The sequence below is a fragment of the Acipenser ruthenus genome, chromosome 18 (genome assembly GCF_902713425.1).
Source record: "Acipenser ruthenus chromosome 18, fAciRut3.2 maternal haplotype, whole genome shotgun sequence".
NCBI classification, from domain to species: domain Eukaryota; kingdom Metazoa; phylum Chordata; class Actinopteri; order Acipenseriformes; family Acipenseridae; genus Acipenser; species Acipenser ruthenus.
In genome coordinates this window covers 4489640-4507836 of record NC_081206.1, presented here as the reverse complement: position 1 = coordinate 4507836, position 18197 = coordinate 4489640, and the positions used below count along the sequence as shown (strand labels likewise).

Genomic DNA, 18197 nt, shown 5'->3' with positions numbered 1-18197 from the left:
ATTCTAGTTGGGAAACAGATCCTGTTAAATACACTCAGAAAGACTTGTCCATATAATTTTCAAATAACATGCATCTGCAAGTGCTCTGTAAGTCGCCTTGGATAAAGGTGTCTGCTAAATAAACAAATAATAATAATAATAACAACTTACTGAATGTATTTTTAACTACTGCAGGCAACAACAGCAGTGCCATCAAGAATCCTAGAATTAGGAACCCTTCCCCCCTGTTCAGCAGTAACATGTCTAAGGGAGGGAAAATAAGTTATCTTCTTTTTATCTATTAACCCATATCTATTAACCCAGAAGAGACCCCCACTTTCCACTGATCCAACGTACACAGAGTCAAACAAGAATCGACCAAAATTACAATTAAAAAAAAAAAAGTTTCAAAGCAGGTGATATTTTATTTATCGCAGTGTTCGGAACGGAAGGGATAGTAAGTTCATGGTATATTTATACACACACAAAGTAAAAAATATGCACGGCCGGTAGGTTTTTAATATTATATATATATATATATATATATATATATATATATATATATATATATATATATATATATATATATATTCCAAAGTAACGTGACCCTTTAATTGGCTATAATACTAGACAACAACAGATCTTTAACTTAACTCGATAAATAATATTATTAAAAACCACTTCCAGCAACATGTCCCAACAACAGCCCAGTAAGTTTGCAACAACTAGCCTTTTGCACACACACAAAAAAAAGGTTTCCCACAAAATGTAACTAATCTGTCAAATGACTGAGAAAAATACACCGATGCCTTTATTATTTGCTTTTCTTTTCAAAGATCTAACTTTCAAAACACCAAATTCAGTTTCGTCACGGTAACAAGCGCTTCGCTTCGATAATACAGAGGACCTAAAAATAAAATAAATACAATGCCAACCAACCATGTGTCATGATAAAAAGGGGAGCAAAAAACATGACATTGCTAAACGATGTCATGCACAATTTAAAGTTGAATCGGCAAAACATAATTGCATGCACTGCACTGACTCTAACTACTACATTTTGCAGAATACGAGAGTGAACAAGCTAGCGAGAACATCTGCGATTGCTAATGCAAGTCTCACCTCATTGTCCTGGCTTTTAAATTCTACTGTGCGAACAATAGCGTCGCGAGGTACACTCCGTACGCACGTTAGAAAATGAAAAATAAACAAAAACAAACTCACCAGTTTCAGTATATCCTTTTCAACATACCAGCTTCTTTTATTTCCACTATGAACTCTCCGCCATCTTCGGCACTGTGTTTGTTTAAATGGGAAACACTCCCCAAGCGGAGGCAAGCCAGTACCCAAAATGCACAGATTTATGGGTATAGTAGTCCTTCCCATGTAGACTCCCACTACAGGCTACTGTGGACTGCGACAAGACGGACTACAGTTCCCAAAATGCCAGGAATAGAACTACTCCGGCGGAGACGGTTTGTAGTAACAATGTAACAGAACAGAAATGCTTCTGCATTTATTTTTAGATAACCTGAGAACCACCCCTGAGAAAACGACCCTAACTGGCTAGACACATTCTGAATTTCGTTATGGACTTGTATTGTTTAAGTGGACCAGGTTTTAAGTTTTCTTGCGTGGGAATACAACTTTAAGATAATACGCTGTATCATGCAGGCATGTCTGATGATTATGTAATCTGCGGCTTTAGCTTCAGTTATTTATATTGGAGGATTATGTTAAGGTACAAAAACGGGTTGATTTTAAATTACCTGGCTCAGTTTAGCTTTTCAGTTTAGCTTTTTGTTTAATTTTAAAGTTACAGATGACGTTTTCTCCAACTTTTAGCTTCCAAAAAATACACCTTGGAAAAATCTCAATTCATAATGTAAATGTTATTTAATCTATTATTATTATTATTATTATTATTATTATTATTATTATTATTATTATTATGCATTGTTTATTGTTGGAAAAGCCTGCAATGGCCAGCACTTTTTTTTCCTGGTCAAGAGAGTGCAATTCCTTCACGTTCAAGAAACAATCACGTGGCTGTTGTCTGGAGATGTGTGTTCCAATTCCCTTGCTGCCCGGAAGAACGCCAACAGTTGCAGGGGTTACTATCAATTTTATTGTCATAGGATTTCAGATGAGGAGAAGCTTCCGTTTAGTTTACATTACCAGTAAACAATTAACAACAGAATCTACAGTTCTTTTTTACTAGTTTTTTTTAATTTTTTTTATTATAATCGAGGGATTTCATATATTGTGGATATGGGTTATGTAATGGTGAAACACATTTACTGAATTTCTGTCTCGTCTAAGCAGCAAAGAAAAAGGCTGATATTCTAAAAGGATAGTGTACTGTACGCCAGACTCTCATATAGGAGACACGCATGTCTGTTCCAAATGGATGTGTTGATTCTGCTGGTCTGAGGCAGTGTTTTGCATGCTGTGTGACCCTGGGTTCCTCGTGCTGACGGCACCTGTCTCCTCTCCAACGGGATCTGTAGGAGACAGCAAAAACCTGGTCTCCATGGTGATATCCGGCTAACCAGGGTAGGATTTCTCCTGCTGTTGAGAGGAGAGGATGAAGAGAGAAGGTTTATAGAGAAGAACCACTGAAGAACTGCTGTAGTGTTATACGCTACAGAGAAATAGGAGCCAACATGGTGGGCTCAGTGTGCAGTTTCTTAACCTTATCTAGTCTACAAACCTTGCTGGGAGATAAACCCACAGAGGCATCAGATCCCACAGTCTTGTCATTTGATGGTGTCCTTGCTTGCTGTGTATCAGTCCAGCGACTTTTGAACTCACTTCTGTTTACAAGTTCCACTTGGGCTAACCACACTAAGCATATTCCCATTATCTATATTCCCAAATTCCTTCTGCCTATCTATATATCCATCCATCTGTCTGTCTGTCTGTCTGTCACTATTGTTTGGTTAATAGAGATAAACCTACCACACTCCCCCCCCCCCCCCCTCCCCCAATCACTAACCTAATTCCTCACCCCTCATCCCCCACTCCCCTTGAGTCACCAGGCCTTTATTTACAGACTTTAAACCACCTGAGTTGGTCTTCTCAGATTACTAGGCCTCTGGTAATGGAAGCATCACAGGGCTTATTTACATCATCATTTACTGCTCATTTCTATGCAATTGAGTGCCATTTCTTTATGTCTTAATGGTTTGTTTTGTTTGTGCGTGGGAGGGCTAATTTGTATTGATTTTTTTAAATAGAGACATGTAACAAAACACCATCTTTTGAAGAGAGAAATATAACAATAAAATGAAATTAATACAGAAAACAGTGTTTTTAAATCTATCAAAAGGAAAGAGCTAGAAACATTGGGTATGGACTCTTTGCAGGTGACTGAACACCCTATTTGCACAACAATAGGATCAGGAAAGGCCATTAGATGCAGACTTTATGCGGTTTCTGCTGTATTTTTTTTTGGAAAGCAGTCTTTTCTGATAGACAGGTTTGCTTGTAATGCTCATCGGTAGTTTGCAAGATTCTGCAAACAAGTTTAAATCCACTCAACTAGATCATCTGAAATTTGTAATTAATAATGGGTGGGGAGGCTTGTTTTTTGGAATCTCTTTTATTGATGTGTGCAGCCCTATAAAAACCTCAGAAGCACAGGCAACCATCTCCTGAAGGAGAGGTTTTACAATTTGAACTCATTTTACCTGGAATGACAATATAATATAGTATCATCTAGTATTGCGTAGAGCGGGTGGAGCCTATAAAAAAAAAGAATACAACAGTAAAGTGATTTCCTACCCCTTATTTGGCAAGTAATGTTCTTTGTACTGTTTAGTAAAAAGTAAACCAAGAAGATTTGAGACCTCTGCTGGGTCCAGAGATCATTGTGACACAGCTGATGTCACAATCTCCACCTCTCTACCCTTTCTTCACTGTGAGCTGGAGGTCAGGGCTGTACAGACTCCCAGTGGGGGAGCTCAGTAAATATAAGGTCAAGTGGAAAGCAACCTGCCAGCTCTGGTGGGCAAACATAACAACACAAAAGCGAGGCGGATTCTTGTGTAGATAGGTAAGCAGGGAGGCTATTCCGATTCCTGGGCTGTGTCCTGAGGCAGGGGCTACAGGCAGCACCACATGGCTTGCATGGTAATATTAAATATTAATCAGCATTATTATGGAGTATGCATTTATGTGCCGTTGTGTGGGGGTGAGAGCTCATGTTTGCCCTTTGATATTGGACTATGCTACCCAAAGTTACCAATTCTCCCATAGCTCTGTTATCTATTAGCGCTTGTGAACTGTCATTTAAAACAAGACCTGTAAAGGATATTTCAGTGAGATATAAACAGTACTTACTGAATGTGCACTAGCTGGGAGGGATTTAGAATCGACATTTAAAAAAAACAACTAATTTTATCTGGTCCAAGTTTCAACATTTCCCCCTGGTAACTGTGGAAAAAAGCAGTAGAAAAAAAGCCCAAAAACAAGGGCATCAATAAGATTTACAGCTCTGAACTCTCCTATGTTTATATACCTGTCAGTGTTATGAAGTGTTATGTGTTCAAATTAATTATAGTCAGGTGGCCGTGACTAGTATGGTTTTTGGTAACCGGCCTTCTCTTTTCTCAGAAGCCTGGAGTTATCCTAAAAACCCCACAAGGAGAACAAAGGGGATAAACATATTTTAGTAAACTACATTCCCCAGCAGATGTATGTAAACAAAGCCCAAAACATTGCAAAGCTCCATTGAATCACAATAATCAGCAATTGGCAGAATCAAGCTTTTGCTCTGTGTTGGATGTTATTGCTTAAGCAATTGATAGTGATGGTAGTTGACAATAATGTGTAATAAAGAACAGTAAAATGATACCATGTATAGTAAAAACATTGTAAATTAACTATGGTCAAAATTTGATTACAAAAAACAATGAAACCTGATATGCCTTAAAAGATTGGCTAGTGTTGTCTTTTCAACTAAGAAAAAAAAAAAAACTTCAGCTGCAATGGATAGCTACCTTCCAAAACATTTCTTAAACATGTTTTTTTTTTTCCCTGTTATGTGGTTTGGTAGTATTCTTAAATGCTGTCAATCAGGATCTATTTTCTACCAACAGTATCTAGGGTAAATTAACTATGATTTGCCTTGAGTCATGCCATTTAATTGCACCTGAACTATTTTTTATGTAAAGTATTGTTTTGGTTGTCTGAGAAATTACTAGTTTGGTATAACCTGAAAAGAAAATGCCACAAACAATACAAGTTTAGCCATGTTGGGATGAATCAGCTACTAGGAGCCGGCCAACACTGATGGGTCGATTGGCTTCCTCAAGCTCATAACTTCTCTTATGCTCTTAAACAGAGAAACACAGTTGTTTTGTGATATACTCCAGATAATTAAGCTTATTTGCCAAAGATATTTGTTGGCACCATATTCTGGGACTCGCACGCATAGGACGCTAGGATTAGATCGATCAAAAATGAGCTTGACCTAATAAAAATCCCCACCTGCCCAATAAAATAATCTGGATAGAAACCCAGTGCTTTGAGTGTCCTCTCCATGGTTGTGTCAAATTTCACAATCAGGAGAAACAACACCTGTGTCTTCCATCTGAACTGTGCCTCAGCCATCATGGCAACACAGTAGTTTACACCTGCCATTCAGTAGATGCTTGGAAATTGACTGAGAATAGAAAATAAAGCTTAATATGTGGCACATTTTTAGCAGCAGTGTATTTCACAATGCAAACGTCACATACGAGAGAGGTATATTACAGTTTTTGTGCAAAACGGTACACACATCTTGAACCTGTGCATGCTGTTATTCACGACTGTGTGGCACGACAATATGCCTCGGAAAACTTGATAGTACATTCTATTATCCTTGTTAATGATCATCATTATATTATACTTACTCATTTTATTAATGATCATCATTAAACCACATCAAAAGAGAGGAACCTGGTTATGATAATCAGTCTCCCACCCCCTCCTCTCTCAAGGTTGTGGAACAGAGGGAGGCTGTTCTAAGAGTATTAGACCCTCCTAGAATTCCACCAGCAGAGAGTAGAAGGAGCAAGGAGTTAAAGATCCTTAGCACACTAAATAATTTTGCTAATGTTAAAAAGAGGTAGGAAAACTATTTCAAAGCCTTTATTCTCATTCCTTTAGAGGTGGCATGTGAAGTCAATAAATGTTTATCCCCCTAAAGAGTTTATCATTTTAAAAAACATTGCTATATTTGTAAATTGTTACTGATCTGCAGCTCTCCCGAACAGTGCTGGGTTCTCTTACTGCAAATTAAGCTAACAAGTTCTGACAGCTACTGACATCGGAAAAGGGGCTTTCCATAGAGATCAGCTTAAGCTATACTAGAGTGCACATCACACGCTTTAGATGTGTACATTGCTGGCCATTAGTCTGCCAGGATGAAATGACAAGTCTTACTAATGATGGCATTTGGAATGAGCTGCGTTAAATAAGGTATTGTTTTTAATGAACCCAATTTATATGTAAATGCAGTCTAATCAGCATAATTTAGTGTCACATTTATGCGTATTGGGTAACAAACAGCAGATATACATTGCAGTAGTATGCTTCCAGACCCCCCCTCTTTTTTTTTTTTTTTGGTGAGATTACGATTTAAGGAGTTTTACTCTATCTTGGATTTATTTAGAAGAAAACTCAAAGCAAAGATACTGGTTATAACAATACCATTAGCACTTCAACCAGTTGAATGTCTGTTTCCAAAAACATCCAGAAAGGTTTCAAATAGTTTCAAATACAATACAAACATAACACATGCTTATTCAACTGATCTCAACAGTACAAGATCTAATTATGTTTTAGGATCTATTTTAAAGTTCTTCAGACGTGTGAGTTTCTGTATCTCAGTCTGTAAAAAATCTATTCAATTCTAGGGAGCATCTTGTTTGAATCATTTTAATGGAGAAATTAGACAGAGAATTAGATGTTGCTGCAGGAGAGCTTGTTTAATAATTGATAGACTGGCACAACAGGGGCCAAGCAGAATTATGAAGCAATTCAGTGTTTTATCTACCAGAAGAAATTTGAAAATGCTGTAGTATAGAATTACATTTGTGACTGTCTGGCACTGATGGTGCAATATGTTCTTTGGTAATTAAGTATTCTGTTTTCTCCCTTATATAAATAAATACATCTACATAATTTATTAAGCTCTTGTTGCAAGTTGGCTGTCTGTCAATCCCAATATGCTCCATAAGGAAGGAGACACCAACGTAGACATTTTCAAAAGATTGTGGGTCTTTTTAAGGTCACAATAACTTCACATCTTAATACGAATCTGTTTTATTATTACAGTACAACATTTCCCAGATGTCCTTTTTTTTGGCAACACTTCCAATTCTCAAATAGAAAGCACAAGTGCTCCCTCTGCTGAGCTTCTCTTTGTTCAACCAGGCATGTGTGATACTGAGACAATGCTGAACCTTTAATTTATTAATTTATCATTTGAGAGGCACTCAGTATGAGGCACGATTGAGCCAACATGCAACTTACCTTTCACTCTGCATGATTTAAATGGTCTTACTGGAAACCAACTCAAACAAATATGTGTTGCACCTTTTGACACTTTTCAAAGATTTTTTATTTTTCCCCCCAAATTGCAAAATGAAAAATGATGTATATAGATTATAACGAAATGCAGGAAATTGCATTTTAAACCACTGATTAAAAAAATAGATTAAATTTGCAATACCACACTTTTGGTTATTCAACAAAGGTTTATTTAAACTAGAATCACACAAAGACTTGCATAAATACATACAAATATCTTCAGAACATGTCAGTGTCAGAACTTTTACAAAAAGCAATAGTTTTCCACATCCAAGCAAGCAACTCAAACACAGTACTAGTTTTATAAAATATCACATGAACGGCAAAAAAAATAAAAATAAATAAATACATAAATAAAGTGTACATAGTTCAAACAAAGCAGAATTGTGGTGCTTTTGGCAGAATACTCCATCTGAAAGTGTTTGTCTAGTACGCAATTGGGATTGATAAACAGGATTGTGCTAATTCTGGATGACCACACCCTCGTCAACTGTATAAAAAAAAAAAATCTAAATATTATAATGGCCATGAACATAATAACTATGTGTATTGTTGCACCTCATCAGTAGTTGTGCAGCACATTCCTATTAGGAAAATGCATAATTCATTAAATGATATATACAATTAAGTATGGTTTTATCCAGCAGTGGAGTTCAACATGGCATTTAATATTTTCAACTTAATTACAATATCCATAATAACTTCCAGTAAAGTACAGTACAGGATATTTCATGTGCATGTTGCTCACAGCTCCATGTGAAGCATCCTAAGGCTGATCAAAAATCCATAGTGATAACTTTCATCCCGTTTCTTTGTTTCATAAGTTTATACATAGTTTGTTCTTAAAACAAAACTGAGTCAGGTAAATGTATATTCTCGATTTACGATTTCAATTTCATGTGCCTTCCAGAAATCCAAGTACAGGGGGGTCATGATGTTTGTGGGCCTTATTAATGCAGTGTTCATTAATGACAATGGTGCCAAGTTTTTTCTTTTCTTTTTTTACAGTAGAGTACAGTAGAGCATCACAGAATCATATGTTGAACACTGTCAAAGAACCGGAGGAATAATGTTGCCGATAACAGCCTGCAACATTTCTGTTGGAATGACACAAACTATCACTGGATGGTACTCTTCGGATATGTGTTGATGCCATCCGAGAGTCACTGTAGCTTGTGCTATCTATTATTGGTATATGCGTAACTAAAATTAATGATCTTTAAATCACAACACAGTTTAAAAGCACACAAGTTACACTAAACTAAAACTAGACTAAAACTAAATTAAAAGTTATTGTTAAATCATAAAATGCATGATACAATGTAGCAATAAAAAACATCACAACTGGGTTTTTGCCAGTACTGTACTGCTGTGACTTGAAATACATAAAAAACCTGGCAGGAATGAATCTTGTGGTAAGATCATCATAAAAGATGTGCAGCCTAAATTCATAGAACATGTAACAGAAAGAGACAAAACAAGGTGCTTAAAAATAAATTATTTGGTAATCTACCATCTGAATTGCAACATTCTTAAATACACCATACTTAATATAATGTGACAGCATACTTCCATGCTGCCCTCTTTTAAGACTTTCTGGCTGTGTTTAACTTTTAGCCTAAATAACTAGTGCATGCCTGTTGAAGTTAATACTACATTTTATCTGATTTTATAATCTGTGCTTGATAATTTAAGAAGCCTGATAAATGTGTTAGCCAGTCACTTCAAATGCTTAGCTCTTGCAGTGACCAATAACTGAAGCTTTGGCAACTACGGCATTTATACAGCTTAGAAGATTTTGGTTGAAACTACTACGGTCAATACAGAATCCTTTTATTTATTCTAACATCAGCAACTATACACGAGAAACCTGTACTCAGGGACAGGTATTCGAATTTTGAAAATATCTGGCCAGCTGTGCTTTTTGACACCGTTATGTTAACTGCTTGACACAGCAGCTCAGCAGTTACACGTTAAAGGCTGCAAAATTAATCCTGTTACTATAATGCATATTATTTCCATAGGAAATGTGCAGTTGTGAGCGCCCAAGTTTCCAGGCATTTCAACACACATGTTCAGAGTTAGAAAAGTCAATGAATTATTTTGAGGTTGAATATTTTACAGTTTATTTTTTACATTTTGGTCTATAAAAAAAATAGGTTATAAACTTCACAAGCATTTGGTAATAAGAACACTTAAACACTGTATACGCTGCTTATTTTGTAATCTGCAAAATGAACTGTAGGACTGTCACAAGTTGACATCCCCTCCCTCCTTAGAAATTGCTGCAACAAAGAATGAATGCGAGTATTGGTCACTGCACATAATTCACTGGGCTTGTGGTAATAGACTGTGTCGGATGGTGTAGTTGCTATTTTCAAGGTAAAGGGCAATCCTATCCTAATACTGGAATAAATAGACTGCCACAGAAATGAGAGATACTTTAAATTATGAACAGTGACAGTACTGCACATAGGTAATAGCACACCTTTCTATGCTGCCAGCATTATCTAAATCAATGGGAAGGGAAAGGATTTTGCACCTAAACGTGGACCCATTTTCTGCTGTAGTTGATCACGTCCTTTCTAGCATCACTTGCAACATGAAAAATGATCCTTTATAGGATTGTTTTGCAGAGGTGATTCAAAGTATAAACAACTTTGTTAGTTATACCTCTATTAGCATAAACAATGGTTCAGAAAAAAAAGACATTGACAAACTGATTAAATGTTACCTTGCATTGTTACAGCAGAGATACAAACCTATTGAAATCTTAAAGCGGAGTCACAGCCACCCAGTTCCATGCATCTAAAACAATGCGCACACACACACACAGAGGGAGCATTCCAAAAGGCTAAAGAGGATGGACAAAAACATTCTGAACCATTCGAGAAGCTACATAACAGTCCTAATCTTAACTTTGAAATTGGTTGACATATTTAACATTTTACATATAAGGACACTTCAAGAATTGTGTTTGGATCATGTTCTGCATTGCTCTGCAGTATGGGTTATGTTTGACCCAAGATAAGCACTGTAAAATTACCAGGATGTATTAAAAGGCCACTAGGTGCCTGAACTATGATCGATATCAGCCCATCGGTTAAGTTTAACCACAAAAAACAGACCCTCTGCTTTGCTTGTATAGCATTTCCACAATTTACACACAGATTCTCACTTTAAAGCAATGCATTTCTGATGAGTACATCCATTTCAAAATGTCAAGGTCGGCACTGCTTACTTGTCTTGGATACACATTTTATACTGTACATGATCCACTGTCTCATGGCCCTTGTAATCTGCCAATGTAGGCATTTAAGGTTTCCAGAAGAAATGCTTTAACCTGCACAGCATTTATAGCCCAATGACTAAGGCTTTTTACAGGTAAGAATCTCTTACTCTTCATAAATGATCCTTTAACCTCCCCCAAAAAATAAGTGGCATCACATATGAATGTTTTAATAAAATAATTACAAATCCAGAACAGTTTAAGCAACATGACAGCTGCTTTGCTTGCCTGGCATTGCAACAGTGTTTGGTAAAGGCATCAGAAAGGTTTAACTCGCCCTAACCAGCTACTTGGCAGTAAACACTATGATAGTACCATGTCAAATCATTTTGAACAGAGGCTGCTGTTCACACTATTTGATCAGATTCAATAGGTGTAAAAAATGATAATACAAACTGGGGTTTGCTATGCAACCAATGGCATAGAGAGAAAAACTTGCATTAAATTACACATTTTTAAGTAATTGATAAAAACAATTCCAAAGCATGCAATATGCTTCATTTTCACCTGACAATGCTGATTTATTGTCATCTGATTGTGCTAATGCTCTTTTGTGGGCAGGAGGCAGGCAACTTTTAGGGTGAGATAGGGTAGCACACTGCTCTTACACTATCTTTTTATACTTCTATTTTGGAAACACATGCTTTAAGAAGCTTTTGCTTTTCGTGCGCGGGGTGATGTTCTCTCCTCCAACTTCACCACTCCATTAACAGAATTTCCTATATATAGATATTAAAAAAAAAGTAAAAGTAAATACAGAATTAGATCGGTTTCTTGAAAAAACGTAGACCACAACCCTAACTAAATCCACTGTAAATTTTAAGTTTGACGTGCAAATGGACAAACACACATGTTCCTTCATATATCCCCAGGTCCTGCTACTCTCAATAACACCACATCTTACATTCAATAACAACAGAATATCAGCTTTATTTCCCACCCCCAATCACTAACCTTTCTTACTGTAATGAAAACGGAGATTGTTAATGTAATAGCACCCACGTGCATGATCAGTTTTACAATCTTGGACTATATTAAAGCACAACATGCAGGAATGTTTCCTGCAGATGTAATTCCCACGGATGTGCTCGAGGTGCAGTGGGGTCGATATTATATAAACCGTCTCGTTTCTGCAGTGCAGGAGACCTACCTCTGTTGGATTCTTTTTTAGAAGGCCTGCTTTTAAGACTGGTGATTTTTTTTTTGGTGGCTTGGTTCTGGCTGTGTTCTCTCCATTTCTTCAACTGGAAATTTATGAACTTCCACATCATCCAAGCCTGTGTCAGACAAATAGCAGCCAAACAGCCAATCCTGATAAAGAACATAAACAAAACTTCAAAATGCCATTTACTGCAATAAAGCAGAAAGGCAAGTTGGAGTTCATGCAAGGCAACAACATGTATTTTCAAGTGTTCATACTAAACACTTAAAATATGTGTCTGTAAAAGATGTAAGTGAGAAATAATAAGTATTTGACACCTGGTAAAAGGCTGTATGTGGTTTGTTTGAGAGGGACGGATGACAGACTAACCTGACAATCAGAACATTAAAGTTCCCCTCGGAGATAGAAAATCCCTGGTTTTCTGAGCGAGCGAGACCAAAGCCAAAAGTGAGGACAGAGAGAGTGAGGGTGAGGAGACGAGCCATTACAAACAGCAGGGCCCAGAGAGTAAACCTGGGGAGAAAATACAGCGTACCGTTATACAGTACTAAGACTTCCTGACCAATGCTTTCCACTTGCACAATTACAATTGTATTGCACATTGCAAAGTCAACAGAGCACCCATCACCCATCTTCTTTCTTAGGTGTTTGACTTGACAAAAATCAACCCAGATAAAATAAAAAAAACACCATCCAACATCTCATACTCCGGAGATATGACTTGATTGATCCGTTCAGATTTATTTAAAAAAATGGTAATGAAACTAAGCACTTTACCCCTTTTGCTTGTTTTCATCACTAAAGTAGAAAAGTCGAGAGGCGTGGAACAGGAGTTCCACCAGGCAGTGTGGCACGAGCAACGTCAGGCCAAGGCGGTGAAGACTGTTGATGAAAAAGCAAGGCGGCTCCATTAGTAACCAATATAATTAGAAGAACATAATACTTACGTGTTTCATCTTCTCTTGTTATTCCTAATCTACCTGCTCAGTTAATGTTGTCAGGTGTAACCGGGCAGCAGGGCGTGAACGGCAATCATGCACACTGCAGAGACGCATCATTGACAGCATCTGTTCATACAGTGATGTAGAGGGTTGAGTATCACATTTAACTTGAACGTCTTACTCAATCAAAAATAAAACAAATACTTATTACTTTACAAAATTAAAACAAAACAGAAATGACTTCCACTTATGAATGGCCATTCAAACTGAGCCTCCAGTGGTAGCTCACAAATCAAGCCATTAAAATGTTTCCTACATTACCCCAAAACTTACTTTAATATATAGGCACCAGCAATATGGAAAACATTAAGGCAAATATAGTTCAGCTGCCGAGGAATATCCTCCTGCAAAAATAAAAATAAAACAACTGTAATTCATTGTATATATACACAAACTCAAATTCTACATATTCATATAGTGCTTCACTGCTCATATAGGCGGTGGACATTTTGTAAAAATGCATTTTTCTGGTCTTTTAATTTAGACATTGCCAGACCATATGACATGGCAGCTGATGCAAATTCATTAATTGACATGTGATTATCTGGGATTGAATTCAAAATTCCTGAATCATTTGAGAAACTACATAAAACTTTGAAATCAAGAATATTGGTTCAGATATTCATACAAAGGACATTGAAAAATGTTTGTGAGTGAAATCCCTTATATTGATAATTTTATAGTCATTCTTTTCAAACAGAATAAGGCCCTACATTTATAAAGAATGCTGCCTACCTTTCGAACTTTCTGAAAGTAGAGTTCAGGCAGTGCATGAAGCCAGTAGGCAATCTGGCAAATGTAGAAGAATTTTACCTGAAAGCTGTAATGAGAGAACCCATCAACAAACACAATTCCAATGTTTAGTCAGCAGTGCTAGGCAGCAAAAACTTATAAAAATGTAATGGATATTGGCTCTATTCTTAGCAACATGCCATGGGGCCATGGATTGTTTTTTGTGGTTAGGACAACTAATGTAATATACAACATTCTGCAAAGACATGAGTAAAGGCATTTAGAACATGGTTTCATTTTGCGGTTTATTAGTAAATGAACAATTATGATATTACTTACAACATATGTAAATGTGGGTATCCCTCCCACAAAAGAGTAGGGTTTGAAGCAAATTCCTCCTACATAAGACGATAAAGTTAATCCATCCATTTGGTATGGTTATATTTTGATTAATAATACAATATATAGGAGATTATTAACTATACTTTTTATTCAGTGGAAAGTTTGCACCACAAGTAAATAGAAATGTCATTGTTAAAAAGGACAAAAGTGAGAATTGAAGGGTTCCTAAATTACTTTATTTACTGTTATTTTTTAAAATCTTTCTTGAAAAACATTTTTTTCCTGAATACAAAATTAGACATTTAAATGTCTTGTGTTTGGTTTTGGATGAGAAATTTAAAGATTCCCGTAACACTACTTACTGCAGTCAGGATGCTGGTCCCCCAGATGAAGGAAAATAAATAAAAGGCAGCAAGCTGACCAGATTCATTGAATTTGCTGTGCTTGGTTTTGGATAAATGAAGCCGTCTGTTAATTTTCTGAAAATCAGAAACAGAATAATGCTAATTTGACATACTGTGCTCTACAGCACTTACGCCATGTTATCCAGTATGAATCCACAGATGAAGTTGGAGGAGCCAAAATTCCAAAGAAAAGCTGGACTCTAAATTTCCATATGAAAAGATATGCCCAAAGCTGGACACAACTGTTCTAAACCTTTGTAAAGACAAATTAGGGCCTGCAAACTGTGACAGGAACACGTTAAAAACCTGGAAAGGAAAATAGTGAGTGTTAAGTCAGTGGATGGGCAGAACTTACCTTCGCTACTGTCAGAGAACACTGACTGAGCACAACACTGTTACCTACAACATTCCAAAAATCGAAGAAACATTGGGTGGCTGATTTATGTGTGGATGTGAAAACTTGAAATGTTCTCATCTCAAAAATATGTTCTTTCTCTCAGTTAGCAATAATTCCAGTACATCTATCCACAGTAGCAAAGTGTTGCCCTCTCATTGTGAACCTGCAAACACACTGCACAGCACTCTTCTTTTACAACATATTCTCTCCTGTAGCATACATCACACATGCAGCATGCATTCTTATTCTTAGACATTGAATTAAATAACAAAATCCTATTCATTACTGACAGAGTACACAAGTCAGTCACAAGTCATCCGATGACACTGCAGTCATATTTTTAATACTCCAATCAAATGGTGACTTTATGTCTGCAGGCTTTCATTAGAAGGCAGTTAATGGAAGACAAAATTGCCTGCATCTTGATGTAAATATGACTTTGCAATCAAGCAAGCTACAACTTAATTTAAATGTTTGATCCCAACTGTAATTTATTCAAGTTTATTAACCTCACTGTTGAGTCAGTCGGTCTGTTTCATATGTCACCAGTCAAAAATATGGAATGCAATAATTGAATCTAATGTACTCTGAACAGTACTTACGTCAAGAATGTACTCCTGGATCAAGGCATGAAGAATGATGGCTACCAGCATGTAGAAGAAAATAGTAGCTAAATCTTTTGGTCCATAGTCATAGAAGTTTATCGGTTCAGACCTATATTCTGATTAGAATGAAAAAAAAAAAAGATCTGTGTTTTTCTGTTTACAATATCCACTCATAAAACATGTTTATTTTGTTGCAAGGAAGACGACTATTCTACAAATCAGACAGTGTTAAAACAATTACAAGAATGACTTATTTTCAGGGGTGTAGACTGAATAACAATAAATGACCATGAACTTCAATTAGTAAAGGAGGCAACATGGGGATCTAATGTGTTTATGTGCTATCCTGAAAAGCAGATGTAAGCTGCTCTCTAAATCATCAATAACCTCACAAAGACACTGCAGATTAGGGGATCTCTAAATTATATGGGTTCCTATTCATAAGAACATCTTTGGCTTGTTTTTTATTCAATTTAGTACCAGATTAATGACAAACTTATTCTGTTATATATATTTCAAAGGGTTCATTATCCTAATTTTATTTCAGAATTACCTTTGGTTTCTATTATAACAAGCACACAGCAAATTTTCCAAATGCACAAATCTGTACTGAATCCTGTGCCAAACACTATTTAATCTATAATTTACTCATTAGTGAATTAGTGTAAAAACTCGAAGCCATTACAGTAGTTAGTTTTTGAGTAATGATTTTTTCAACTTGAAATGTGTTTTAAGTAGGAGACATGCTTACATCGTTTGTCTTCATTTTGGACTCTCCTGCATTATTTTCTCTCAGAGTTACGAACAATTATATATGGCACACATTTATGTAAAAACTGTACTTGCTCTTAAAGGCATACATTAAGTGGCTTATAAGCTATAAGGCGTACAGTGCAGTGTACTAATGCCAGCACCAGTGATTGATTGTACTTACCTTTAGGACACAGCTAGCCTGCCTTAAAATACAGTAACTGCAATTCCCAAAAAAACTTAACTCTGGACAAACCCACATCAATACATTTTGTTCAAGTTATTAAGTTCCTGTATTGGATATTAAAAATATTTGACATGTATAACTCACTAATGAACTGGGGTTGGACTGTGTTATGTAAATAGATGTGTATATCAATAAATGAAGGGATAAACTTTTTTCTTTTTTTTTTTTTTTTTTTTTACTTACCAGTGTATGTAACATTGTACTGGACAGTGATAAACATGATGGCATACTTTGCTGTTACCTGCAAATGGGGGAAAAAATGCAACTGATTTAACAGCAATTTTAACGTATTATCTATTATCCAAAAGACTGGGGTTTTGATTTTAAGTTTCCTACTTTTTACAGTAATTCTGCCAGAAAAAGGCAAGCAGACTTAAGTTCCATTTTACTGTCTTGTTTCCTTGATTGCAGATACCATATGCTGAAATCCAGTGAACTCAAGGGACCACAAGTGGTAGAGGCGACTTAGCTTGGGTGATACTGTGGCCTACAAAAATGTTAGGAATCTGTGCATGAGTGGCGCTGGGGGTGTGGCATTGTTGTCTTGTTACTTCAGACCCCTGACAAATGTATGCAAATGATGAAATTTGCAAGATGTCCCACAATGGCAGTAGATTTCGATTTTTTTCAGCTTTTCACGTGTAAAAACGCACATTACAGTATTTAAGATTATTCTACACAAAACACATGTTTTAAGTCATGCTGTCAGTTCCCGTGTAAAACTGATGACATCAATACATAAAGCGAATTAACGGCTTCGTGCACAACAGATCGCTGACAGTTCCTTCTTCTTCAGAAATAACCTACAGTAGCAAACCATTTTTACAGCAATAAAAGAAAAAAAGTTTAACACACTCCTCTATAATTATAACAATATTCCATGCTCCTTCCCTGCAGCCGTGCACCGCTCACTGTATAGAATGACTGTGTCAAGTTGTGAAAGGAAACCCCGTTAATACTACCATCTAAGTGTGCATGTGATGTAAGCAGCTGTCGTTTTACGACTTTCTCCTACGTCAGTTTAAAGTTGTCGTTGTTTTCAATAGGCTACAGTTCTGTTTTGAAGCATTGGTTCCATTTTCACTAGCCTGGCTGTATCAGGTAACTGTTTGGCTGTTGCTATGTAGATAGCCCCTGCGTTGTTACTGAACAGAACTGTGGCCTCTCGGGTTGGGCTTTTTCTGAGACAGGACCAGGGAGCCATGCACGGCCTTCTGGGCGGTCTGTATGTGACGCTTCCAGTTAAAATTACCTCAAACATGAGTCCCAGCAGGATGACCATGGCCACGCAAGACACCATATCCGCGTGATTCTGGATCACGAACTCGTGGCTAAGGACCGGCGGGCTTTTGTTCTTCTTTCGGAGACCCATGGCTGTCACTGCACACACTCACAGCTCCCGGCTCCAGTTCCAATTAATTATACTGACTGCTTATTTACCAAAAAAAAATAACACCAAACACGCACGCAAGCACCAAATCTTTCACAGGCAAGTACCCTCCCAGTTTCTACAATTCACTACTGACTCCTGCAAACACTGCCCACCGATGCGATGTAAGCCGTCCCCACTTCGAACGTACCTGTGACTAAATTACTTCTAAACCAATCATCGATAGAAATAAGTTTGACGAGCTGAGGCTTCAACCTATCAGCAATCAATGTGGACAAGAAACAGAAGAAACACATGCACGAAAACTCTCCCCACCCC

The 18197-nt window shown here is 36.9% G+C and overlaps 2 protein-coding genes across 6 annotated transcripts in view; both read right to left on the bottom strand.

The window, feature by feature from the left end:
- The window catches only part of LOC117420498 (nuclear receptor coactivator 3-like), a 45355-nt gene extending 44034 nt beyond the window's left edge, over window positions 1-1321 (bottom strand). For all 5 annotated transcript variants that reach the window (XM_058990915.1, XM_034033950.3, XM_034033962.3 and 2 more), the window contains exon 1: window positions 1204-1321. The gene's annotated coding sequence lies outside the window, so the exon portion shown is untranslated. The remainder of the gene's footprint in view (window positions 1-1203) is intronic.
- Window positions 1322-7707: 6386 nt separating this feature from the next.
- On the bottom strand, window positions 7708-18120 carry LOC117423013 (translocating chain-associated membrane protein 1-like). Its single transcript, XM_034038347.3, has 11 exons — window positions 17742-18120; window positions 16673-16730; window positions 15490-15608; window positions 14449-14565; window positions 14084-14142; window positions 13748-13832; window positions 13286-13356; window positions 12789-12893; window positions 12381-12524; window positions 12000-12160; window positions 7708-11568 (listed from the first exon to the last, which is right to left on the bottom strand). Exons 1-11 carry the CDS (start codon window positions 17859-17861, stop codon window positions 11495-11497), a joined length of 1113 nt encoding a protein of 370 aa, XP_033894238.3. The 5' UTR covers window positions 17862-18120; the 3' UTR covers window positions 7708-11494.
- Between the last annotated feature and the right edge of the window lie 77 nt (window positions 18121-18197).